Source organism: Talaromyces proteolyticus, assembly GCF_021365285.1.
Source record: "Talaromyces proteolyticus strain PMI_201 chromosome Unknown BGW36scaffold_1, whole genome shotgun sequence".
Classification (NCBI taxonomy): Eukaryota; Fungi; Ascomycota; class Eurotiomycetes; order Eurotiales; family Trichocomaceae; genus Talaromyces; species Talaromyces proteolyticus.
The window spans coordinates 3,524,613-3,548,150 of NW_025764277.1; the positions used below are offsets into that span (position 1 = coordinate 3,524,613).

The following is a 23,538-nucleotide window of genomic DNA, read 5'->3' on the forward strand; positions in this document are numbered from 1 at the left end:
CATTTTAGGTAGGAGCGCGCTGAAACAGGCACCGCCGCGCATGTGACCGCGCGCCGAACAATCATTCTAAGAGGAATTCTAATAAGATATCATTCAATGCTGGCGAACAAAGGAGAATAAGTAATTTTAGTACAAATAAGAAGAACTGGGCAAGGATGGAACCCGGTACCCTTCTGGCAATTAGCTACATCCTACATGGGCCTCTTCTCCGACCAAGATGCTAGTCATATTACAGCAACAGCTCGAGTGGGTTCTCCACGACCTTCTTCAACTCCTTGATCCACTCCGCACCAACAGCGCCGTCAACGACCTTGTGGTCGAAGCTTCCGGTAACGACGATCTGGTCATCCCACTCAATAGAGGTGCCTTCCTCTGTCTCAACAGGGACGGCAACCTTGCGAACAGAGCCAACAGCCAGAATGCCGGCTTGAGGAGGGTTGATAACGGCGGTGAATCGCTCAACGGCAGGGTTCATGCCCATGTTGCTAATAGTGAAAGTGCCGCCCTGGTATTCTTCAGGCTTGAGCTTGTTGTCGCGGGCACGCTTACCCAGGTCCTTGATTTGGTTGGAGATGCTAGACAGACCAAGGCTCTGAACATTCTTGACGACAGGGGTGATGAGACCAACAGGTGTGGCGACGGCGACACTGATATCCGCAGTCTTGTGCTGGCGGATAACAACCTGTCCGTTCTCCTCGCGCCAGCTTGAGTTGACAGCTGGAACCTTCAGAAGAGCTGCAGCGCAGGCCTTGACGAGGAAGTCATTGACGGAAAGCTTATACTTGCCCTCTGCGGAGGCATTGAGAGCCTGGCGAAGCTTCAGGAGTTTCGAGACGGAGAGGTTGGACGAAACGAAATAGTGAGGGTTCTCGCGTACCGATTGTTGAAGTCTGTTGGCAATAGTCTTGCGCATAGAGGTGAGAGGAATATCTTCGTAGGTAGGTCCAGCGGCAGCGGCAGAGACAGCAGGTGTGTATTTCTCAACATCCTCCTTGGTGATTTGGCCACCACGTCCCGTGCCTTTGAGAGACTTTATAGGAATGCCTTTCTCCAGGGCCAGAACCTTTGCGGCAGGGCTAATTTGTGGTTCACGATCCAAAGCAGGCTGCAGGCGTTCACCAGTGACTTCTGGTTCAACGGCTTCGGGCTGGGCTTCGGTCTCCGAGGGGGCTGGCTTAGGAGTCTCCTCCTTTGATTCTTCGGCTTTGGGGGCAGGAGCGCCCTTATCACCGCCGGCGTCCTCCAAAGTAAAGGCCTCGAAGGGAGATACATCTGCGCCTTCCTCGACCAAAACAGCAATAGGCTAGTAACCGTCAATAACCCGAAACACGCCCACTACATGAAAACACTCACACTTCCAACGGCGACGTCTTTCTCGCCGGCATCCTTCAAGATCTTGGCCAAAACACCCTCCTCCTGGAATTCAAAGTCCATTTGTGCCTTATCTGTCTCGATCTCGACCAAAACATCACCAGGGCTCAAGGTATCACCGGCCTTTTTCTGCCATGCGCCAATATTTCCGGCGGTCATCGTGGGGGACAATGCAGGCATGCTAATGATGGTGTGAGGAGGGAAGGCTAGACATCACGTTAGGTCGTTTATTGTTGTAAATAAAAGAAACGTGGTTCCATCGAGAGACACAACACATACACTTGGAGGCGTAGTAGCGGGCAAGGGCGGAGATAGCAGGTATTTGGGGTCTGCGGATAGCGACGGTCAGTATCGAGAATAATCATATATTCCAATTCAAGCCATAGGAAGATCGTACCTGGCGGCATCTTTGAGTTTGTAAAGGGTCTGAGGGCGCCTCAGGAAGGCGGTGCCCTGGGAGATCATGACGTTGGGAGAGCGCATTGTCACCAGCTAGGCAAGCTCGAGTGCCGGGAGTGCTGCCAATTCCAAAGAAGATTAAAAAATCAGGAGCCCACGGCGCTCAATGGACGGCAACGGATGGCAATGCACGCAAGGCGATGGAAACGAAGGCTGAAAACTGTACAATCCCAGCTGCACACACGAGGGTTGGGGGCACGCCTGAGAACCTGTGAACTTTTCTGTTGAGAGCTCCGGTGAGAAGAACGGATAAATCCGGCGGTGCCAGCTCCCGATTAGGCGGCTGCGCTGACTCAGCCAAACAAGGGCCCGAAGCGGCTAGCACCAGACGCGCATCTGCACGGCGGGCACGTGCCGGCCGCCGTAGCGGTTGAAGACACGCTGCCGTTACTGTTTAGTTAACTTATTTGTTAGTTGTTGCGTCCGGGCTAGCTCCAGTCTAAGGTTCAACTTGCATATCCAGCCCAAGGGAGCATGCTGGCATCGTCCTGATCTCTCTGCAGCTATTGCACACAATCAATGCTGACATACTGACCCTCGAACTCGTCCAGGCGGAGTTGCGCGCGCATCAATGGCAGACTCCGAGCACGAAGCTACGGAGCAGGCCTCGCAGGCAGACACCAATCCCACGGACGCTCAACCTGAGATTGTGTCTCCGCAGCCGCTGAGGGCCGACAAGCCTGAGTTGTCGATCAAGGCAGGATGGAACAATATTAGCGATGCGGAATCCATGAAGTCGCAAGACGGTCTGGCCGTCAATGCCAACGGACCAGCAGCGGAGCCTGCTGGTCCTGTCGAAGAAGCCGACAATCCCGCCACGGAAGACACAGGCACGACTCCCAGACCTCAGGAAGGAACAGATGCGGATGGGGACAAAGAGACCCAATCTACCTCTGAACCTCATAGAGACACCGAACCAGCTACGGCCGAAGCTGTCCTCGATTCACGACACCGCTCGGACTCGCGATCTACGACTGCTACTCAGACGACGCATCGATCAATGCCAGTAAGCTCGACGGTGTTTGTTGTCACAGCCTTGGAAACTATCGCTGCCTCCAAAGAGGCCAAGAGAAGCCGAGAGCTGGAGAATGCTGTCCAGAAAGCTTTAGCCAACATCAAACAGGCGGATCACAGACCTCCAGATCCCGAGACTATATTTCTACCTCTACAACTAGCCACCAAAACCTTCAGCATCCCTCTTCAGGTAACGGCTTTGGACTGCATTGGAAAATTGATTTCATACTCTTATTTTGCTTTCCCCTCCAGCCATCCCAACCAAGACGATGCGAACGCTACCGATACAGGAATCCCCTTGATCGAACGAGCCATTGAGACGATATGCGATTGTTTTGAAAATGAAGCCACACCCGTCGAGATTCAGCAGCAGATCATCAAATCGCTCCTGGCGGCCGTGCTAAATGACAAAATCATCGTTCACGGTGCAGGCTTGCTGAAGGCTGTGCGACAAATATACAACATCTTCATTTATTCCAAGTCGAGTCAAAACCAACAAATTGCACAGGGTTCTTTGACACAGATGCTCGGAACGGTATTTGACAGAGTTCGCATAAGATTAGATTTGAAGGAGGCTCGCACCCGAGAACCGAGCGAGCATCGAGAGTCCCCCCAGGACGGAGAGCTTGATGCTGTGGATGGTAGTCAACTGTCGGAATCGGTCGACGGTGCCTCGAATATTTCCGACCAACCTGTAAAGAAGGAGCCTACGGAAAAGCTCACGCTACAGAGCTTCGAATCCAGCAAGGATGATACAATGGTCAACGACAATGCCCCGACTATGGTGACACGCGCAAAACCAAGCCACCGACCCTCGCGCTCTGTCTCTGGAAATACAGATGACCGAGATGATGATGGGTCAGAAGACGAAGTAGATGAGATTTATATCAAAGACGCGTTCTTGGTCTTCAGGGCCATGTGTAAACTAAGCCACAAAGCTCTTACGCATGACCAACAGCAAGACATAAAGTCGCAGAATATGCGATCCAAGTTGCTGTCACTTCACTTGATTCATTACTTGATCAACAATCACACTACCGCCTTGACCTCGCCATTGGCAACTATCCGAAACGCTTCCGACTCCACAACTCTTCTATACGCTATCAGACCACATCTTTGTTTGAGCCTTAGTCGCAATGGCTCCAGCTCTGTTCCCAGAGTCTTTGAGGTTTGCTGCGAGATATTTTGGCTTATGCTCAAATACATGAGAGTAATGCTCAAGGTCAGGATTCCCCTACTGTATCTACTGTTTAATTCTAACCATGACACAGAAAGAATTGGAGGTGTTTTTGAAAGAGATATACCTTGCCATTCTTGAGCGACGAAACTCTCCCGCATTCCAGAAACAGTATTTCATGGAAGTTCTCGAAAGACTTTCAGCGGATCCGCGAGCTCTAGTAGAATTATATCTTAATTATGACTGTGACAGAGCTGCGTTGGAGAACATCTTCCAAGGGTAAATTCAATCGAAATGAAATAACCATCACTACAGCATGCTAATCAAAATAGGCTAATTGAACAACTTTCTCGTTTTCTGATCATGCCGGCGCCAACCATTTCTCAGCAACAACAGAGTCAAGATGCTCGTACTAAATCGTCAACCAATGCTGATTGGTACCAGCGCGGCACTCTTCCTCCTAACCTGACTACTGCAAGTCTCGGAAACAATCAAGCACCAGGACTGCAAAGTACAACACCGGAACTGGCAATTAAACAACAAGCCTTAGAGTGCTTGGTTGAGATTCTCCGATCCCTAGACAATTGGTCATCTCAACGCTTGCCCCCTTTAGATGCTTCTACCAGGGAAGACGTATCGCGAAAGTCTGTGGAAATTTACAGGGAATCGTTAGATACGCCCTCGATTTCTCTAGCTCTTCCGTCGCCCCGTGTTGAGAGCACAGGTGGTACTGCAACCGGCCGGACAACGCCAGCGTTAGAGGATGATCCAAACGAAATTGAGAAGGTTAGGCAACGTAAGATGGCACTTGCTCATGCAGTTCAGCAGTTCAATTTCAAACCTAAGCGGGGAATTAAGCTCCTTCTCAAGGATGGTTTTATTCGATCTGATTCTCCAAAAGATATTGCCAGTTTCTTACTCCGCAACGATCGTTTAGACAAGGCCATGATTGGTGAATACCTTGGAGAAGGAGACGCGGAGAATGTCGCAATCATGCATGCGTTCGTCGACTCTATGGACTTTGCCAAGCGTCGTTTTGTAGACGCTCTGAGGCAATTCTTGCAAAGTTTCCGATTGCCTGGCGAGGCTCAAAAAATTGATCGTTTCATGCTCAAGTTTGCTGAGCGATATCTATCTGGAAATCCAAACAGTTTCGCAAACGCAGATACAGCATATGTGCTAGCGTACTCTGTGATCTTGCTCAACACCGACCAACATAGCAGCAAAATGAAAGGCCCACGAATGACAAAGGAAGATTTCATTAAGAATAACAGAGGTATCAATGATAATCAAGATCTTCCGGATGACTATCTCAACTCGATATTTGATGAAATCTCCAAGAATGAGATCGTCCTTGACTCTGAAAGGGAAAATGCTGCTAATCAAAGCATTCCTACATCTGCACCTGCTGGATTTGCTTCTAGAGCCGGCCAGGTCTTTGCCACAGTTGGCAGAGATATTCAAGGAGAAAAATATGCTCAGGCCTCGGAAGAAATGGCTAATAAGACTGAACAGCTCTACAGAAGTCTCATTAGGGCGCAACGTAAGACTGCCCTACGAGACGAGTTATCGCGATTCATTCCCGCCAGCTCAGTGCGCCATGTTGGCCCCATGTTCAATGTGACTTGGATGTCCTTTCTTTCCGGCTTGTCTGCTCCCCTTCAAGAGACACAAAGCATCGAAAAGGTCAGGCTATGTATGGAGGGTATCAAGTTAGCGATCCGTATTTCTTGTTCTTTCGACTTGGAAACTCCACGAGTTGCATTCGTGACAGGGTTGGCCAAGTTCACAAATCTTGGCAATCTGCGAGAAATGACGGGAAAGAACGTTGAGGCGCTAAAAATATTGCTGGAAGTCGCAGTTTCTGAAGGCAATCATCTAAAGGAGTCGTGGCGTGAAATTCTGACATGCGTCAGCCAGCTGGATCGATTCCAGCTATTGAGTGATGGTGTTGATGAAGGGGCTTTGCCAGATGTCTCGAGAGCCCGTATCGTGCCTTCAGCCTCAGGCGATGGAACCAAAAAGTCCATGCAGGCTACAAGAAGACCACGCCAACGATCTAATACTAGCTCTTTGTCGTTCAGACCCGAAGTCGCCGTTGAAAGTCGCTCGGCAGAAATCGTACATGCCGTTGACCGTATTTTCAGTAACACGGCAAACCTTTCCCATGAGGCTATTGTAGACTTTGTTCGAGCACTGAGTGAAGTCAGCCTGCAAGAAATTCAATCCTCCGGGCAGAGTGAATCGCCGCGTACTTATAGTCTTCAGAAAGTAGTAGAAATTAGCTACTACAACATGACACGAGTCAGGATTGAGTGGTCGAAGATTTGGGAAATCCTTGGACAACACTTTAACGAGGTTGGATGCCAGTCCAACACCCACGTGGTCTACTTTGCGCTGGATTCCCTTCGCCAACTTTCCATGCGATTCATGGAATTCGAAGAACTTCCGGGTTTCAAATTCCAAAAGGATTTCTTGAAACCTTTCGAGCACATTATGGCCAACAGTAACACCGTGACAGTGAAGGATATGGTATTGCGATGTCTTATTCAAATGATACAAGCACGCGGTGATAATATACGATCCGGATGGAAGACAATGTTTGGCGTCTTTACAGTTGCCGCCAGAGAGCCTTATGGTACGTTCTATTTCAACTCACCTCTTCCTAACATTCTAACAAGTCGATAGAGGGTATTGTCAGCATGGCATTTGAACATGTCACGCAGATCTACAACACACGATTCGGAGTTGTTATCAGTCAAGGAGCCTTCGCAGATTTGATTGTCTGTCTCACAGAATTTTCCAAGAACTCGAAATTCCAGAAGAAATCATTACAGGCTATTGAGACCTTGAAATCATCCACCTCAAAGATGCTAAAGACCCCCGAATGTCCACTTTCTCACAAACACATCTCTAACAAGAAGCCCACGGAAGACATTGGTTCTAACCTAGCGCATCAATTAAATCGCCAAACTCAGGAGGAGCAGTTCTGGTATCCAGTCTTGATTGCTTTCCAAGATGTTTTGATGACCGGTGACGATCTTGAGGTTCGCTCTAGGTAGGTTGCCAATTTGTAGCTTAGTCGAGTATATTCTAACAATTGCATAGGGCGCTTAACTATCTATTTGACATACTGCTCCGATATGGCGGCGACTTCCCAACTGATTTCTGGGATGTGCTCTGGAGACAATTGTTGTACCCCATCTTTGTCGTTCTCCAGTCCAAATCTGAGATGTCAAAAGTTCCCAACCACGAGGAACTTTCTGTCTGGTTATCGACAACCATGATTCAAGCGTTGCGAAACATGATCACTCTATTTACACATTATTTCGATGCATTGCAGCACATGCTCGACCGCTTCTTAGGGCTATTGACTCTTTGTATATGCCAGGAAAATGACACCATTGCGCGGATTGGAAGTAATTGCTTACAGCAATTAATTCTTCAGAATGTGACCAAGTTCTCAGATGACCATTGGAGCCGAGTCGTAGGTGCCTTCGTTGAGCTATTCGACAAGACTACCGCATACGAGTTATTCACTGCCGCTTCGTCTCCCCCCCCAAGACCCCAATATCGGAGACACTCAAACTCAATGGTGATGCTACAAACAATGATGCCGCATCAGCACTGTCTATTGAGGCCGTCACAGAGAACGACAAATCGTCTACTACAAATGGGTCAGCCGAGAATGGAGATGCTGGAGAAACCACTGCCCAATCCGAAGCATTACAGACTGTCACGCCCACTGCAGAACTCGAAGACTACCGTCCACAAACTGCGGATGTGCAGCAACAGCCGGCAGCTGTGACCGTAGCCAGGCGCCGGTTCTTCAACCGCATCATTACCAACTGCGTTCTCCAGTTGTTGATGATTGAAACGGTTCATGAGCTCTTCTCTAACGACAATGTCTATGCTGAAATACCTAGTCCTGAGCTTCTACGCTTGATGAGCCTATTGAAGAAGAGCTATCAATTTGCAAAAAAATTCAATGAAGATAAGGACCTTCGAATGCAGCTTTGGCGTCAAGGATTCATGAAGCAGCCTCCGAATTTGTTAAAACAGGAAAGTGGCAGTGCTGCTACCTATATTAACATTCTCTTCCGCATGTATCATGACGAAAGAGAAGAGAGAAGGAGCAATAGGGCCGAGACCGAAGCTGCACTTGTTCCGTAAGTACCATTCCTTTACCGATCATCACATTCTTTGCTAATCTTATTTCCAGATTATGCGCAGACATTATACGCAGCTTCGCCCACCTCGATGAAGAAAGTCAGCATCGAAACATCGTCGCCTGGAGACCTGTCGTGGTTGATGTGATGGAAGGATACACAAATTTCCCACCTGACAGCTTCTCCCAACACATTGCTACATTTTACCCATTGGCTATAGATTTACTAGGTCGCGAGCTGAACTCGGAAGTACGACTTGCACTCCAATCCCTGCTTCGACGAGTTGGGGAGGTAAAGCTCGGTTTGACAATACCTCAAACCCCTATTGAAGCGCCATCAAATAGCGCGTTCAAGCATAACAAGAAATAGGGCAGTGGTCACTTAAAGATTGTATAAGGAAATGTCCTGATGTATCTAACTTCTCTTTGTGTTTTCTTCGACTTTACCCTTTTTTCCTTTCTTGGGAGGCTCTCTCCCTGGGTGTTTATGACTTGAAGTAGCGATGTCGTTACCATACCTTGGCGTTTACAAAAGAATATCTTCTTCGTGTTGTCTGTGGAATAGATCACCCGATTCGCTTTATCAGCTGTGTAAAAACTTGCTACGATATTTATATATTACATTAGATCTTCCTTACAAATTATTGTTTTCTACACAACAATGAATGGTTATCTCGAATAAATATGTCCGATCTGCATCGGTCATGTTAGTGGGAGTCTTCGCGAACTTCTCGGAGGTTCGGCACTTTGGTGGTTGAATAGAATTTCAAAAGGCCATCCATATCCCTCTCTGACATCTCGACAAGCTCTTCCAAAGTCCACGACTCGCACACACCCGACATCCTAGCAAGACTCAGCTGTTATTCCGTTCTCCGAAGGGCCATGACATACCATTTCATCCGTTTCGGACCTTCGTTCGCATCAGGCGCGACTTCCCTTAGCTTCTTTCGTAGTCGGCCAACATTTTCAATGGCAGCGCCTGTATTTGATGGCAAGGTGTTGGCGATTTTCTTCCTTATAATGCTGGCTAGTTTGGGCCCATTCCCGTTCGTGCTGACCATGATCTGCAATGGTCCGTCACGGTGCACACTCCCAAAAAAGAAATCGCACTCTGGAGGGACATCTGCTATGTTCGCTGGTATCCGGCGCTCTTTGCACAGCTTCCACACCTGAGATGAGGCCTCCGGGTCGTCGATGGCACACAGCACCATATCAGCACCATCCAGGTCGCAAGGCTCAAAGTTGCGATCTATATGCGAAACTTGGTTCTGCGCAACGCGGAAGGCGACTTCGTCGTTCAATCCGGTCTTGGGACATACGACGGTGACTCTGGAATCGGCATTGAGGGCGTGCAGTATCCGGCCTGCTGCGACCTGTGCAGATTGTTGGAGGTTAGATATAATGTTGGTGATTGAGAGAGATATTCCTGACGCGGGGTAGCTCACCTCGCCGCCTCCGACAACGAGAACATGCTTATCCTTGACTTGCCATGCGACGATCAGGGAACCTCCGCCCTGGACCTTGGGGAATTCGTGAGACATCCCGGGACAATAGCCGATGCAGAAAAAGTCATTTCTTCCAAGTACATGTATTCTCAGAGATCTCTTGCAGGTGCTCTTTCCCCCACGGCTGATCCCGGTCTGGCGGATGCACGGACCAGGCAGCTGCCAGCACGGCCGCATTTTTTTGCCTGCTGATTTTTCTCTTGACGGTGATTCCACTCTTCTTGCAACAACGATGTTGTGGCCTGTCTCACACCCTCTCGCCTCACCCAGCTTGTTTCCCGCCAATACAGCCTCTCTCCATGAACTGGGACCCTGGGTGTCTCCGATACAGCGATAACCACCATGCGAGGCGTGCAGATTTTCTCGGGGACGTCCCACCCGACCCTGACGGAGTCGATCTGCGAACGGCTGGGAGCTGTGCCTGCCCCCGCAGAGCTTAGGAAATTCAGCAATGGGGAGACGCTGGTCAATATCGGCATCTCGGTTCGGAACCAGGATGTTTACATCGTCCAGAGCGGGAGCAGCAAGATCAACGACAGTCTCATGGAGCTGCTGATCATGATCTCTGCTTGTAAGGGTGGATCAGCGAAGTCCATTACCGGTATGGTTTGGCTGCACTATTTCACTGAAGACTCCGCTGATTTTCTTATCTAGCTGTCATGCCGTATGATGCCTTTACCTTTAAATAGTAATAGCTCGCTTACACCTGTCAAGTTACTTTCCTTATTCTCGGCAGTCTAAAAAGAAGAGCCACCGGGGCTCTATCACAGCTCGGATGATCGCCAATTTGCTCACTATCGCCGGGGTTGACCATGTGATCACTCTAGATTTGCATGTATGCCACCTAAAATACAAGCTTTTCACATTGTATCTGGGTTAACTATTTGCGATAGGCATCCCAAATGCAAGGATTCTTTGGCAAGCCCGTCGATAACCTCTTTGCGGAACCATTGATAGCACGCTGGATTCGGATGCATGTGCCTGGATGGCAAAGTGCTGTCGTCGTGAGCAAGAACGCCGGTGGTACAAAGAGAGTGACATCTCTCGCAGACACATTGAAGCTCAACTTTGGCCTCGTCACTACCGATAGACGTAGACCACCGAAGGTCAATATATCGATGAGTGATAGCATGATATTCTTCGATACAATCGAGAAGGGCAATGCAGCCAGATTGCATGCGGAGCTACCAACTTCAACTATCCATGAAGACAATCAGGAGAGCGCGGTCGATGATTACTTCCTTTCCAAATCTGCGGACACACTACGTCCAGAAACCCCGCCTTCTGCTCGCCGTCCATCCGAACTAGAAGCTGCTGACTATACCAACGACGAGCGGGCTCGTGAGGTTATCACCGGCCGTCTTGTACAAGGGCATTTGGTTGACGATGACTATGCTGAGGATCTTACGCAGGTTGCAACTCCAGTCCCTCCGGCGGGCTCAGAGAGTGGGGATAGCGAGAAAATGATTGATCAGATGACATCGTCCATCGTATCTCTAAACTCTTTACAACCTGATCATGCACTAGGTGGCACATATGACGCAGCAGAATCAGACGACGATGAGGCGAACGCACACACACGTATTAAAGAGGAACGAACGATAACACTGGTCGGCGACGTTAAGGACAAACCTGTTTTTATTGTTGATGATATGATCGACCGGAGCGGGTCTTGGATTGCAGCAGCGGAAACCGTCGTCAGGAAGGGCGGTGCTAAGAAAGTGTATTGCATTGCTACACACGGTCTCTTTGGGGATAATTCTTTGGAGGAGATGGAAGGCTGTAACGCAATTGATCATATTATCGTCACCAGTTCTTTCCCTATCCCAGACGACAAGATTCGTCGGTCCAAGAAATTAATCGTCATTGACATCTCGACCCTTCTTTCGGAAAGCATCCGGCGTCACCATTATGGTGAAAGGTGAATTTATCAACTTATTCTGTAATACTTGTACTGACGGATATCTAGCATTTCCGCTCTCTTCCAATTAGCCGACTAGAAGCTGGCAATTGACCTTTTCTGAAACGATGTTATGATTAGCTATGACGAGGTATGAGGTGGTTCAATTCTTTATGCCGGTCTCAGACAACTCTTATGGTAGTCTCGTGTGTATTAACTGTAATATTTGGGCATTGCTACGGAACGGGTTACTCTTTTCCTCTTCCTTCGCAGTTATCACGTAGCCATCAGATATTCTGATAGTCAAACCAACGATGCAGGTCCACTAAGGGTCCTGCAGGAGCTTCTTGCGTGATCGAGCTTTGTCTCGATCGTCATCACAAGTATGTTCTTAACGGAGCGTTGGGAGAAAAAATGGTGCAGACTGAACATGGATGTTTTTTGCTCGTTTATTTGCAAAATACATACCCAGCTTGCCACGGGGAATTTGTCATTGCTTCAAGTTTCATTGACGATGGAAGTAATGCAATACTATCTTCGAACATTTCATAAATCAAAGTCTTCTTGACGAAATTCATCATTGTATCATCTTCCATCCTGCACTCGTCGGCAGAGGTTGAATAAACTCAAATCATCTGAGCACCGACCTTTGTCTTACATCAATCAAATATACTAACATTCCTTGAAATATCATGGTTACATCCTCCGTATTCATTTTAACTAGGCGTACATATACAAAATCTTTCCGCCGAGATCATATCACAAACGGTGGCAACCAAAAAATAACCAAAAAACAACTAAATATCCGCGTGATCATCAGACACATGAATCCCAATCCGGCAAAGAGCTCTGTGTGGCGTTAACTTGACCTGTTTATTATTGGGTGTGAGTTAAGCAGAAGCCCAGATTCTAGCTTTCCGTTTGAAATTTCAGGTTGTCACACGTTCAACGGGATTCGTGCTTATTTAGATGTCGCCCAATGGGGGTCGCTCCATGTCGGCTGTTTTACCTCTCTGATGGATCGCGTGAGATGGAGGAGGTTTGTCTAGACCATGACTGATGGGAGATGTAAGACGATTTTCATTGAAATAAGTCAATGATGGATAGTAGTTTGTGAATTGGAAATATCAGTCCGAATGTATGTATGCAGGGAAACAGCCAACGGTGTTCATCAAATATTCCTTGTCTAGAGGAATTTAAATCGGGCTTGACTCAACAGCACCAAATCCAACGGTGAGCACGGCATGTGGCAATCTCCATCTTCTTTTATTGTCGTCGGTAGTTGATATGTAATACAGACGTAGTAATCATCACAAGAAAATCATCGGAGTTACCTGAGGTGTACCTAATTGCGGTGTGTACGGGGCTGGTTTGGGTAAGTGCTTTTCTTGAAGCAGACCGTTCCGTGTTGTCCGTACCTACATCCAAAGGTACAGGGAGGATCATCGAGCAATGTAACCAACGAAGCAATAATAATATGCACCAACACGTCACGAGGGCAAGACTTATCACCTGAGCACTTGCCATATACGAGAGGTCAAAAAAGCCAGAAGTTTCTATTCAAAGAATTACCATGAACAGCAATATCCGATACCAAAGCAAAAATACTGTTGGCCATCCAAGGCTTACTTTATTCTCTTTTACTTGCAATATTATTGAATGTTTGAGTACAATAAATTTACGGAGATATACGGAGATTTTCTAAACTATACCTGACTAGGAAAACACTGGATAAAAATGCATTCTCGATTAAGTTTCATTATTATAAGCAATGAATGATCAACATTGAGACACCAAAGTTTATTTATTTTCTGAAATTCCTCTCATTCAGATTGTCCAGTCGGGGTACATGTACACGATCACCGGTGGCCATGCTCGTCAACTTTGCAGAATTTTCTTCATGTCGTACAAATACTTCATAGTCATATAGATTGGTTGTAGAATAAATAACCAAAGTACTAACGAGAAACGGCAAAATGATCAGCGATGGGTTTTTGGTTCATTCAATTTTTAGACTACCTTCTTTGTTAGGGAACATATCTGATAATCCGGATTCGAGGTGATCACTTGTAGCCAGTCGAACGAACTCTCACCGCTCTATTGTTGGTGTTCACTCCAAGGGACAGGTGCAGACGAGCAGAGGTGGATGGTCTGGATTCTCTGGAATGCTGCATGCTGTCTGATTAGTCGGTCAGGGTAAATTTCCCACAGTCATTCAGCTTCCACGAACGAAGTACACCGTAAACGTGGCTTGATTAGCACTCCTTTCCCAATTTGAGTTCATACTCATAATTAGAACACTTATTTTTTGAATTGTTATTTTTTACCTGTCAGATTTAGTAGATTTAGTCAGATTAGCAGGGCTAGTATTAGAACCTAATTAGCTGTTTTTCCCACGTTTGGGATCCCGGATTTCCGTCAGCAGTGGGGAAAGACAGGGCTGGATCGAGCCCCAATCGATATCACATCATCAATCATTGATAGCCGACAAGCGTTAATTGGCCTGACGCATTGCGAGTAGTCAGAGTAACAATGAACGTAAAGAAACGGGTAAAGTGGCGACAACTAGTTATTTTACCGGTCAGCGGATTAACTAAATAGATCAAAGGAGGCTGGCTGGTTTCACGTCGAGTTAAATATAGTTTAATTTGAGAGGTAGATAGGGGGTAATTTTATGGTTTCTAGGTGGAGCTTCCTCGCAACTGGTCTGCTTCATGTGACTAAAGGGCTTGTTGTGTAGTATTTGTATTTGATGCATCACGTTCAATTGATTTGGGTTGCAGCATTCTCGGGAAAATTGCAGAATAGCGTTTCGCGAGCGATGCAACACACTATATTCAGTGTTTGTGCTATATGGGACAAGCATAACAAAATAAAACAAGGGAAAGTGTGAGCTGGTATATGTTTCAATCCTGACGATATCTGGAATTATTCGGCATAACCAAGCGTGTTCTGTCGCAATTCTTGCCCGTGGAAGGCCTGCGTTGTGAGTAACTTCATCTGGAAACCGTCGTACGTTGTGGCACGAAATAATCCGAATAACAAGACCGTCGATTAGCTCGGGCAAGAATGTAGCTAGGCAGTAATAGTCGATTTGGTGGAAAGTATAAAGCAGAAAGCCAAAAGAAAAACCTAGAAAGCGTCGATCCAGAACACTATCTGAACCCGAGTCCATGGTTAGCAATGCGCCGTACATTCTCAAAACGGGGATGGTGGCACGCAGGAAGACTATTGTTTTGCTGAGGAAGACGTCTGATTGGCAGGCTGGGTAGTGACTGGCAGCAGGGGATGTGCGGACAGGGTCGAAGCGTTAAATTTCCGGCACTTGCTTGCTCCACTAATAAATGCGCAGTTAAGGCAGTGAGGATCGGATAGAAGCTAGGCCGTCCGTTTGTCAAGCTATGAGTTGATGTATCCGGTCTCCATGAATATCATGACAATCATTGAATCGTCAGTGTGTAGCCGACTACGGACGTGTATGACACAGCCTGTGCATTAGACCATGTTAGTCCAGTACCAAGAATAGTAGATACTAGAGAGCAAACGTTAAGCTCCTGCCCGATCTGGAGAGGAGGAGGATAGAGGGATTAGCTCAATCAAGCCTCAAACTGCAAATAGCTGCTATGACTTGGTCTACCGCGTACAAGTGCTTACTGAGGGAGAAAAGACGAGAACAAAAAAGGGCAAACACTAGTCGCGCACTAGGCAGGGCTAGCTAGGATCGGGACCGCATCCCCGGGAAACTCTTTTTTTGGCATTCCTGAGACGTGCCAACCACCAGCCGGCTTGGCGTGTCCGGGCGGGCCGGAAATCCAGCTCTGGCCAGTGGCTGGCCCCTCTGGAGCCAATGCCGATGCATTAAACGGATGAAACGCAATGGTTCCGTTGGTTGAGCCAGAACCAGCCCAGAAACCAAGTCCGCACTAGCCAATGGTATCGCCGCAACAGCTTTATTGAACCATGTCTTTGATCTTGCTGGCCGATCCTAGGTCCACTGCACATTCAATGATGGTAGGTAGTCCCTGTCTAGTCCCTGTCGGGTGGAGCAGCCTCGACATCGCGTAGCCAATGGCACAACATGCTGTGCGAAGATTAAGACGAGCTGCAGGGACTTAGGCCCAATGGGTTCGCCCCCTAGCACGAAAACTACCCCATACGCTGCCATGATTGGACCCATGGCAGCGGTACCACCGAAAATGCTACTAGCGCCTGGCGACTTTTGGTGATGAAGCGATGGGAAGGGGGGAACTGCCGCGCTGTTGGGCCAGCTGGGCTGGGTGCGTCATGGATAATGCTGTGTCTTCCTCCGTATGTTTATCTGGACCGATTACACTGTATTTGACTGCCTGAATGACCAAGCCCTGCTGGGATGCCCTGTCTTCCTCTGCATCCTCCTTCTGCCCATGTCGCCGGCCAGACCTGGGCTGCGCTGAAACTGGCTTCCGCACTCGCGCAAATGCTGATAGTCTGATACCGCTTGTTTTGAAATTGTTTTTTCTGAGCTGTCCTCGTCAACCGTTTCGGTATTTACTTCAACGTGTTGCTATTGGCCCCTAATCCGAATATTTCATTTACTTTTTCCGACTTTTGACTTTCGTAATTCTGGCTCTACGATCGAGTTGGAGACATGCACCGCATTTCGACCTCACATTACACTTGAGGCTCCGAGTCCCGATCTGAGCGTTCGTCCCTCCCCGAATCGGATGCGTGCTGCTGGCCGTTAGGGATCCAGTTGCAGGGAGTGCTTAGCTTGTCGTTCGTTCGTTGTTTACTCTTTTGCTACTGAGTCCTTGCAATTCGGTCTATCACTCGGAGTACATCAATATCGTGCACTCGGAAGTTGCCTTACGAGATCGAGGTCTATAAATTGGACACTTTCTGTCAACCATCCCATTTTACAGACCAGCTTTTCCCATTGACTTGTCTTGACAACTTTTATACAGCTTGCAGTGTAAGTCTAACTCTGTCATTGATTCGAAGTTGTCTTCGTTGTATGCTCATTGCCCTAGTCCTCATCTTTTTACGACTTTATCCAACAACCCATACCTATTCAACCGTATGTGATGTCCCTAGCTACACTTTTTTGCGCCTGAATAAAGCTCACCAAACAGGAAATTCTACTATCCTGCAAAATGGCAAACCAATGCTCTGGCCATGTCTTCGCCATCATCCAGGGCACCAATGGCAACATTTTAACCTGGCGCTGCTCCGACTGCAACTCTGGTCCCTTCACGGCCATATGGCGGTGCAAGATCTGCGGGTATAACCGTTGCAATAACTGCCATTCCGCCAAATCCTAGGTTTCTGTCAGTGGTGTTATTCATCCTGCAGTGGTTTTCACTCGTGATCTGTTCTGAGTTTTGCGTAACCAGACTTCTACTCTTCGACCACTGAATGCAAACATGTATTCCCTCCAACCCGTCACACAAAGCAACAAACCAAGAAATCCGACAGAAATTTCGCCACAACATTTTATTTTTAATCATAGAGGTGGTCAAAGCCATTTCCAAAATGGATAAGTTCAACCTAATTATAATGCTACGACATGCCGCTATGAACAGACATGGGAGGAGTTTACTCTAAAGAATGCGGTTTATTTAGTGTTTTTATTTTTATCATTTCTTTTTTTCGTTCTGACGCTTTATTTTATACATTTCTTCCGTGTTCCCTAGAATCCCGTGTGGATGGTTTTTCCCAAGGCGTTTTATAGGAACCGTGAATTTGTGGCCTTTTTAAGGCAGAGGACATTGTAACCCATGCATGCTCCTTGCATTTTCGGGAACATTAAAATTCGGCATTTTACTTTCATTTTGTCTCTTCGGAATCATGCATATTACAGTTGGATTCTTAGCAAATTGTCTCGACGTTAGGCGTGTAATATTTCAATGTTGTTTTTATGCGAAAATAGTATTTTAATCAATTAATGGATAAGAGTTTTCTAATTAATGTAATTGCCTTGCAGTCCATCTATCTACGTAATTTTGAATTATCCTTGGAACGGCACATATACATCCATCAACTGGTATAATCGATATAACTCAGTCACAAGTATAGCACTTGAGAAAGTCACGGTAGGGCGATATCTGTTTTGGTATCTAGCATAAAGACCTAGTAAATAAAATTAACGTCTATGGTCCCTCGTGACTAGTCATCATTGCAAAATTGTACCCTTTGGCTACACACGTATGGTTGCAATCAATAATACACTGGGCCCTGGGGTATTTGACAGCCATTTATAGGGTGACATTTAAAATTACACAGCCCATAAGATAACGTTGCCTATGTAATCAGCTTAAAAATATGTTTCAACCTTTGATTAGTTACTCAATTTACGTTTTATAAAATAATGAAGATTCAGTCATTACTCATTAACACCCTTACAGAACATTTAAATGTAGAGTAACATTCTTATTTTTGCTGACTTTCTTGAATACTATAATCATATTGTTGATCTTTCTAGGATTTTCCTACTTCCAAGTGTTGATAGATGAAGGTTTCTTAGGGTGAAACATTTCTTGATAAAGGCAGTGAGTACGTGTAGGGCTGAAGCTATCAATTTCGTCGGCTAATTGGCAATTTTACTTGTTTGGAATCTATTTCTGTTATTAATAGTATCATCAATAAAGGGGGAGGGATACTTCAGATATCCATCATCGTTCCCCATTTGCTTTAATGTTTGGATTCATTTCGTGGGCATCGTAGCTGCAACGCATTTCCCAACTGACACAAGAATCCTGTGGTATTCCGATCAGCTGAGACCATGTAAAATGTCTATACAATACTACTTGATGACTTGAATTGTTCTGGATATAGACGCTCTATATTTAATATGTATTAACAAGGCATAACATATAATTTAAAATTCCTAGGAAATTCGCACGAAAATAGGAGACAGTCTCAAATAGGGCGAAAACCTATATAATCTGCTCGTCTAACCTCTTTTTCCATGCTGATTAAACATTCTGTCTTGAAGTGATAATTCTTTGAGGTGATCTTTTGCTTTTACCAGCAAAGAGCTAGCCCGGGACGAAGGATTGGATGCCAAAAAAAGTTGGTATCTTAGATTGTACATCTAGTCGGCTTGCCCTTTGAGTGAAGTTTATCGCTTCATTTTAGAATTTAGACAGTAGTAGAGAGATATCACATGCGAGTGTGTTTATGAAGGCTTTAGGGGAGCCAATGAATATAGGCCTTGGGCCTGAGGCCTCTAGACTCCAGGCTCTAAGGCTCTAAGGCTCTAAGTCCACATATTTACTATCGCCCAAGGTGTCGACGCTAGGCCATGTAGGGGTATATGTACAATTACCATGAGATGCAGGACCCGTTCCTTGAAATTCTCCCACATTGAAGCAGGGTAAACTAGATCACTTGCTTTACCTCCTCTGGGCATACAACACAAATACTCATGATACTAATAGCACTAGGAGTGCATATACATAACTACGTAGTAGTATGAAGCATCAACAAAATGCAGAATTAGCTCATTCCACGCTAGTCCCAAGGCGGCAGCTCTGGCCCGAACACGTGCGAGTCACCCGGCGATGACGTAGGTGTCGTGACCCTGGCAGATGCAAGTGGTCACGCCTTTAAATACTCCTCTTCGCCCGATCACCAGTTTCAGGCAAGATTTAGCACGACAGTTTCGTCTGTACCTGTATAACAACATCCATCTGTATGTTACATCCGTTAAGTATGCTTCTTGGTATTAATGTCCTCACAGTGTATCCGACTACCTACTGCCAGAATGTCTTATGCTTCTGCTGCTGCTAAGGGAGGTCCCCAGCCCCCAGAAGAGGTAAGCCGGCTTGCGCTTAAATAGATGGGTGACTGTACTTAGATAACTAACCCTGCAATAGGCGTGAGTACAAGCACTGAATTCTGCTCCTTGACATATATCTAACCGACGAAGTCGTGCCCCGGCCCCGCCTGAGATCGTCAAAACAGAATCTGTGAGCACCGCTTCTCTCGTCGATGTCGATGCACCCTCGGTCCAGTCTGTTCACTCCGACTTTCTCAACCAAGAAGTGAAGACCACCACGCAAGCCGAAAGACTGGAGCGGGAGGCCGAGGAGGCTCTCGCCCGGTCAAAGGCTTCTGCGAGCAAGAAAGGAAAAGCCAAGGCTAAAAGTATACGCGACAACGCCGAAAACCCCGTTTATATTGGAAATGCCGTTATTATTGCTGCCGTCAGTGCAGGGCTTGGATATGGTGCTTATCGCAAGCATACCGAGGGACGCTTGTCGTGGGAAGTTGCTGGTATTTGGGCCGGTGCTGTCGGTCTATTTGCTGGTGTTGACTACTTTGTTAGCAAGTGGGTGTTAGCTGCTACTAACTTTGATGTATTGTTTCTCACTAACGACGTGTTATAGGTGGCTCATCCAGAACAAATACCCCAAGAAAGACTAAATTGGAGATAATGCGCAGTGGGATTGACCGAAGTCGTGATCGCTTTGCTTGCTCGTACTTCTCATGTCTGACTCTTTTGAGCCTTTTTAAATATCGGTGTTGGTTGGTAGAATGTCTCCTCTCTGCTTTTCTACTGGGAATAGTTATCGATTATACCATGTTGTAGATTTAATAGTGATTTCCCTTGAGTGAACCTGGTTTTTGCACATGCTCCTGAAAGAGGCGGATGAAATACGTCTTAACATAATTTATTTTATAAACTCCAGGGAAATATTATAAATGTCGGATATCAAGTTGTCGACATCTGTTCAGAGCGAGGCCGAATCTCGGATTATCTGAAGGCGGTGAATGGCGTCACTATTTTGGCTTTTGAAGAGGTGTCCCTTCGGCCCACCGAGAACAATATAGCTGTCACGCCACCATTCTTGATCAAACTTCTTCTCTACCTTTGTAAACTATTATCTGTGATATCCAAATTATTGCCTGGACTTTTGCGTTCGCCGTGGCAGAGTCTGAAAGCGAGAGTTGATGAAATGGTATGTGACCATCCGAAAGTTTACACCTCGCGCGACCACTAACAGTTTAATTGCCAAACCACAGAATTCACTGTTCAACTCGGCTTTGAAGCAGTCATCTGCAATACGTCGCGATCTTGATATATTTGCCGAGTCACCGTCTACCACATCGCCTGCGTTGCAGGGTATGTTTATTACAACTGATGAATTTGTTTGTTGTTCTCGCTTCTAAACTTATGACAGGCCAAATATCCGCGTCACTTGCCTCTTATGCGAGAACAATAGACGACTACTCAACCCTAGCGAAAAGCGAAATCATCGCCGAAAAGAAAGAAAAAGCAGCAGAACGCGAGAGGAATTTCCGCACAGCGTTGACCGATTACCGACAACAGTTTGAGCGGCTGCGTAAAGAACGAGAAGAAGCGGTAAGACGAGCACGAGCAGAATCCTACGTCTGTTGTTTAGCTATACGTATATATTAATGTGTGTCCAGGCATCCGTGACGAATCGCAGTGAGCTCTTCGGTCGCCGCCCCCATAATGCTGCTACGCCTGAGAACCCCTACGCAGACTCCGCCCTCCCTCGAACATCTGCCTTTGGAAATGGAAACGCCTCCGGCTCCGGGTTGAGTTTCGGTGCAGGACCAGGCACATACGAGCGCGAGTCGCATGCTCTACGCGAGCAGTCGTTTTTCGCACAGACAAATAACCAACTCGACGAGTTCCTGGACCGCGGCCGTGCAGTCTTGAATGATCTCGGACAGCAGCGAGATATACTGAAGGGCACACAACGCAGGCTCTACAGCGTGGGTAACACGCTGGGCATCAGCGGCGATACTATCCGGATGGTGGAGCGCCGGGCAAAAGAGGACAAGTGGATATTCTGGGGCGGAGTGGTGGTGTTTTTCCTGTTCTGCTGGCTTGTGCTTCACTTCTTGAGGTCGTGAGCACCCACCAAAGTCAGTTTCCAGCGTTCTGCGAGCAGTCCTGTATAGATACTTGTGTTTGTGGTTTGTTATTGCCGGCGTTTGGGACAGAATACCACTTTTACTTGCAATGACGTGATTTGCGTGTCTATTATACCTTGGGAAGAGGAACTCAAGTGCAATTGAAGCCGTACAGCCGTACAGCCGTGCCCGAGAAGTAAAGCGATGCCGATGATCGCTACGTAGACACACACAGAAATGCCGCGGCTAATCACCTCGACTCCGAGTAAGTTAGTAGTACTATTAATGAACTAGTTAGTAGTAGTAGAGTTGTATGTGGCACACCGGGACGCGGAGCCCATCGGAGACAGGGAGGGCTGCTAGGCTGGTCCCGGTTAGCGCTCGCCCGGCTCGGCTTTCCTCCAGTGCAACTTTTGCAGTCGGACTCTCTTTCTCTCCTCTCCAATTGCCCATCTCTGTGCCTGTGTTTTGCATCCTTTCATATCCCCCTCAAAATACAATTCCATTCTTCATCATGTTCGCTGCTCGCCAGTCGTTCGGTCTCTTGCAGAAGCGGGCCTTCTCGGTCTCTGCTCGCCAGGTGCGCTTCTCTTTTTGCCGTGCTGTGTTTACCAACTAGTACATCGGTCTACTAACCGCTGAAAATCATATCTAGGCCTCCAAGGTCACCGTTCTCGGTGCCGCCGGTGGCATTGGCCAGCCTTTGTCTCTGTTGATGAAGCTTAACCCCCGTGTTACCACGCTTGCTTTGTACGATATCCGTGGCGGCCCTGGTACAACACCTGCAACCTATCTTTTTCTTGCGCCGCCGAGTACTAACAAGCTTATTTGCAGGTGTCGCCGCTGATCTCAGCCACATCAACACCAACAGCACTGTCACTGGCTATGACCCTACTCCTTCGGGTCTCAAGGAGGCCCTCGAAGGCGCTGAGGTTGTCCTTATCCCCGCTGGTGTTCCCCGCAAGCCTGGCATGACCCGTGATGGTACGTTGCATCTAAACGATCTGTAGTGCCATACTACCGTACTGATCAGAAGCAAGATCTATTCAACACCAATGCCTCCATTGTCCGTGACCTCGCCAAGGCTGCTGCCGAAGCTTCCCCCAACGCCAACATCCTGGTCATTTCCAACCCGGTACGTGCAACCTGTACTGGAATTTTCACGGTATAATCCTAATAGACAAGCAGGTCAACTCCACTGTCCCCATTGTCGCCGAGGTCTTCAAGTCCAAGAACGTCTACAACCCCAAGCGTCTCTTCGGTGTTACCACCCTCGACGTCGTTCGCGCTTCTCGTTTCATCTCCCAGGTCAAGAAGACCGACCCTGCCAACGAGGAGGTCCCAGTTGTTGGAGGTCACTCTGGTGTGACCATCGTTCCTCTCCTCTCTCAGTCCAACCACGCCGACATTGAGGGTGAGGCCCGTGATGCTCTTGTCAACCGCATCCAGTTCGGTGGTGACGAGGTCGTCAAGGCCAAGGACGGTGCTGGCTCTGCCACCCTCTCCATGGCCTTCGCCGGTGCCCGCTTCGCCGAGTCTCTCCTCAAGGCTGCCCAGGGTGTCAAGGGTGTCATTGAGCCTACCTTTGTTGACAGCCCTCTCTATAAGGACCAGGGTGTTGACTTCTTCGCTTCCCGTGTCGAGCTCGGCCCCAATGGTGTTGAGAAGATCCTCCCCGTTGGCCAGGTTTCTGCTTATGAGGAGAAGCTTCTCGAGGCCGCCCTTGGTGACTTGAAGAAGAACATCGCGAAGGGTGTTGAGTTTGTCAAGGCCAACCCTTAAATGCAAGTAAATCAATTGAAGCGTTGGTGTAATGCAGAGGCTTAATGCATAGACCGTTTTCTATCTGTTCTATATGTTTTGTAAAACCACTGAAATAACGAGCTTTCTTTTGTTTGACTAATTACTACAACATGCGTAGGTGTAACTCCATCAATTCAATACATGTAAGCTCGCCAAAGACAACCGGTATCAGCATGAATAAATCTATATATACGTCAATTCGTCAATCTATCATCAACTAAATCAATAACCCTTGACAGGATATCCAGCAGGCTGCCAACTGGCCATCTTCATC

At 47.3% G+C, this 23,538-nt stretch overlaps 8 protein-coding genes across 8 annotated transcripts; 5 read left to right on the forward strand and 3 right to left on the reverse strand.

Annotated features, from left to right (window-relative positions):
• Nucleotides 1–229: 229 nt before the first annotated feature.
• On the reverse strand, nt 230–1,854 carry BGW36DRAFT_422475 (dihydrolipoamide acetyltransferase component of pyruvate dehydrogenase; the record flags this gene model as incomplete). Its single annotated transcript, XM_046219700.1, has 4 exons — nt 230–1,303; nt 1,354–1,577; nt 1,651–1,700; nt 1,769–1,854. 4 exons carry the CDS (start codon nt 1,852–1,854, stop codon nt 230–232), a joined length of 1,434 nt encoding a protein of 477 aa, XP_046078569.1.
• Nucleotides 1,855–2,401: 547 nt separating this feature from the next.
• Nucleotides 2,402–8,559, forward strand: BGW36DRAFT_422476 (putative guanyl-nucleotide exchange factor; the record flags this gene model as incomplete). Its single annotated transcript, XM_046219701.1, has 7 exons — nt 2,402–4,066; nt 4,116–4,300; nt 4,354–6,659; nt 6,710–7,079; nt 7,130–7,508; nt 7,586–8,190; nt 8,244–8,559. The coding sequence occupies 7 exons, from the start codon at nt 2,402–2,404 to the stop codon at nt 8,557–8,559; spliced, it is 5,826 nt and encodes a 1,941-aa protein (XP_046078570.1).
• Nucleotides 8,560–8,896: 337 nt separating this feature from the next.
• BGW36DRAFT_393413 (uncharacterized protein) lies at nt 8,897–9,730 on the reverse strand (the record flags this gene model as incomplete). Its single annotated transcript, XM_046217804.1, has 3 exons — nt 8,897–9,032; nt 9,081–9,562; nt 9,635–9,730. 3 exons carry the CDS (start codon nt 9,728–9,730, stop codon nt 8,897–8,899), a joined length of 714 nt encoding a protein of 237 aa, XP_046078571.1.
• A 306-nt stretch (nt 9,731–10,036) lies between these two features.
• BGW36DRAFT_285490 (phosphoribosyltransferase-like protein) lies at nt 10,037–11,619 on the forward strand (the record flags this gene model as incomplete). Its single annotated transcript, XM_046210322.1, has 3 exons — nt 10,037–10,295; nt 10,390–10,529; nt 10,588–11,619. 3 exons carry the CDS (start codon nt 10,037–10,039, stop codon nt 11,617–11,619), a joined length of 1,431 nt encoding a protein of 476 aa, XP_046078572.1.
• A 4,292-nt stretch (nt 11,620–15,911) lies between these two features.
• BGW36DRAFT_368462 (uncharacterized protein) lies at nt 15,912–17,519 on the reverse strand. The gene is made up of 3 exons (XM_046214996.1): nt 16,706–17,519; nt 16,604–16,650; nt 15,912–16,545 (listed from the first exon to the last, which is right to left on the reverse strand). The coding sequence occupies exon 1, from the start codon at nt 17,096–17,098 to the stop codon at nt 16,787–16,789; it is 312 nt and encodes a 103-aa protein (XP_046078573.1). The 5' UTR covers nt 17,099–17,519; the 3' UTR covers nt 15,912–16,545; nt 16,604–16,650; nt 16,706–16,786.
• Nucleotides 17,520–19,215: 1,696 nt separating this feature from the next.
• BGW36DRAFT_368466 (uncharacterized protein) lies at nt 19,216–20,399 on the forward strand. Its single transcript, XM_046214997.1, has 5 exons — nt 19,216–19,266; nt 19,315–19,389; nt 19,451–19,452; nt 19,504–19,905; nt 19,964–20,399. Exons 2-5 carry the CDS (start codon nt 19,339–19,341, stop codon nt 19,998–20,000), a joined length of 492 nt encoding a protein of 163 aa, XP_046078574.1. The 5' UTR covers nt 19,216–19,266; nt 19,315–19,338; the 3' UTR covers nt 20,001–20,399.
• Nucleotides 20,400–21,752, forward strand: BGW36DRAFT_368468 (putative v-SNARE protein Bos1). Its single transcript, XM_046214998.1, has 4 exons — nt 20,400–20,536; nt 20,601–20,700; nt 20,759–20,940; nt 21,009–21,752. The coding sequence occupies exons 1-4, from the start codon at nt 20,534–20,536 to the stop codon at nt 21,459–21,461; spliced, it is 738 nt and encodes a 245-aa protein (XP_046078575.1). The 5' UTR covers nt 20,400–20,533; the 3' UTR covers nt 21,462–21,752.
• A 162-nt stretch (nt 21,753–21,914) lies between these two features.
• Nucleotides 21,915–23,365, forward strand: BGW36DRAFT_20326 (malate dehydrogenase, NAD-dependent). Its single transcript, XM_046209875.1, has 5 exons — nt 21,915–22,041; nt 22,117–22,234; nt 22,296–22,445; nt 22,502–22,596; nt 22,650–23,365. The coding sequence occupies exons 1-5, from the start codon at nt 21,976–21,978 to the stop codon at nt 23,241–23,243; spliced, it is 1,023 nt and encodes a 340-aa protein (XP_046078576.1). The 5' UTR covers nt 21,915–21,975; the 3' UTR covers nt 23,244–23,365.
• The last annotated feature ends 173 nt before the right edge of the window (nt 23,366–23,538 follow it).

What these genes read in the sequence shown, in the direction of transcription:
- BGW36DRAFT_368462 (XM_046214996.1), bottom strand. Translation starts at nt 17,098, where the DNA reads ATGGCTTTGACCACCTCTATGATTAAAAATAAAATGTTGTGGCGAAAT.
- BGW36DRAFT_368466 (XM_046214997.1), top strand. Translation starts at nt 19,339, where the DNA reads ATGTCTTATGCTTCTGCTGCTGCTAAGGGAGGTCCCCAGCCCCCAGAA. An exon ending in GTTGACTACTTTGTTAGCAA is followed by an intron (nt 19,906 to 19,963) that starts GTGGGTGTTAGC and finishes GACGTGTTATAG; the next exon opens with GTGGCTCATCCAGAACAAAT.
- BGW36DRAFT_368468 (XM_046214998.1), top strand. An exon ending in CACATCGCCTGCGTTGCAGG is followed by an intron (nt 20,701 to 20,758) that starts GTATGTTTATTA and finishes AACTTATGACAG; the next exon opens with GCCAAATATCCGCGTCACTT. An exon ending in GTAAAGAACGAGAAGAAGCG is followed by an intron (nt 20,941 to 21,008) that starts GTAAGACGAGCA and finishes ATGTGTGTCCAG; the next exon opens with GCATCCGTGACGAATCGCAG.
- BGW36DRAFT_20326 (XM_046209875.1), top strand. Translation starts at nt 21,976, where the DNA reads ATGTTCGCTGCTCGCCAGTCGTTCGGTCTCTTGCAGAAGCGGGCCTTC. An exon ending in GCCTGGCATGACCCGTGATG is followed by an intron (nt 22,446 to 22,501) that starts GTACGTTGCATC and finishes ATCAGAAGCAAG; the next exon opens with ATCTATTCAACACCAATGCC. An exon ending in TCCTGGTCATTTCCAACCCG is followed by an intron (nt 22,597 to 22,649) that starts GTACGTGCAACC and finishes ATAGACAAGCAG; the next exon opens with GTCAACTCCACTGTCCCCAT.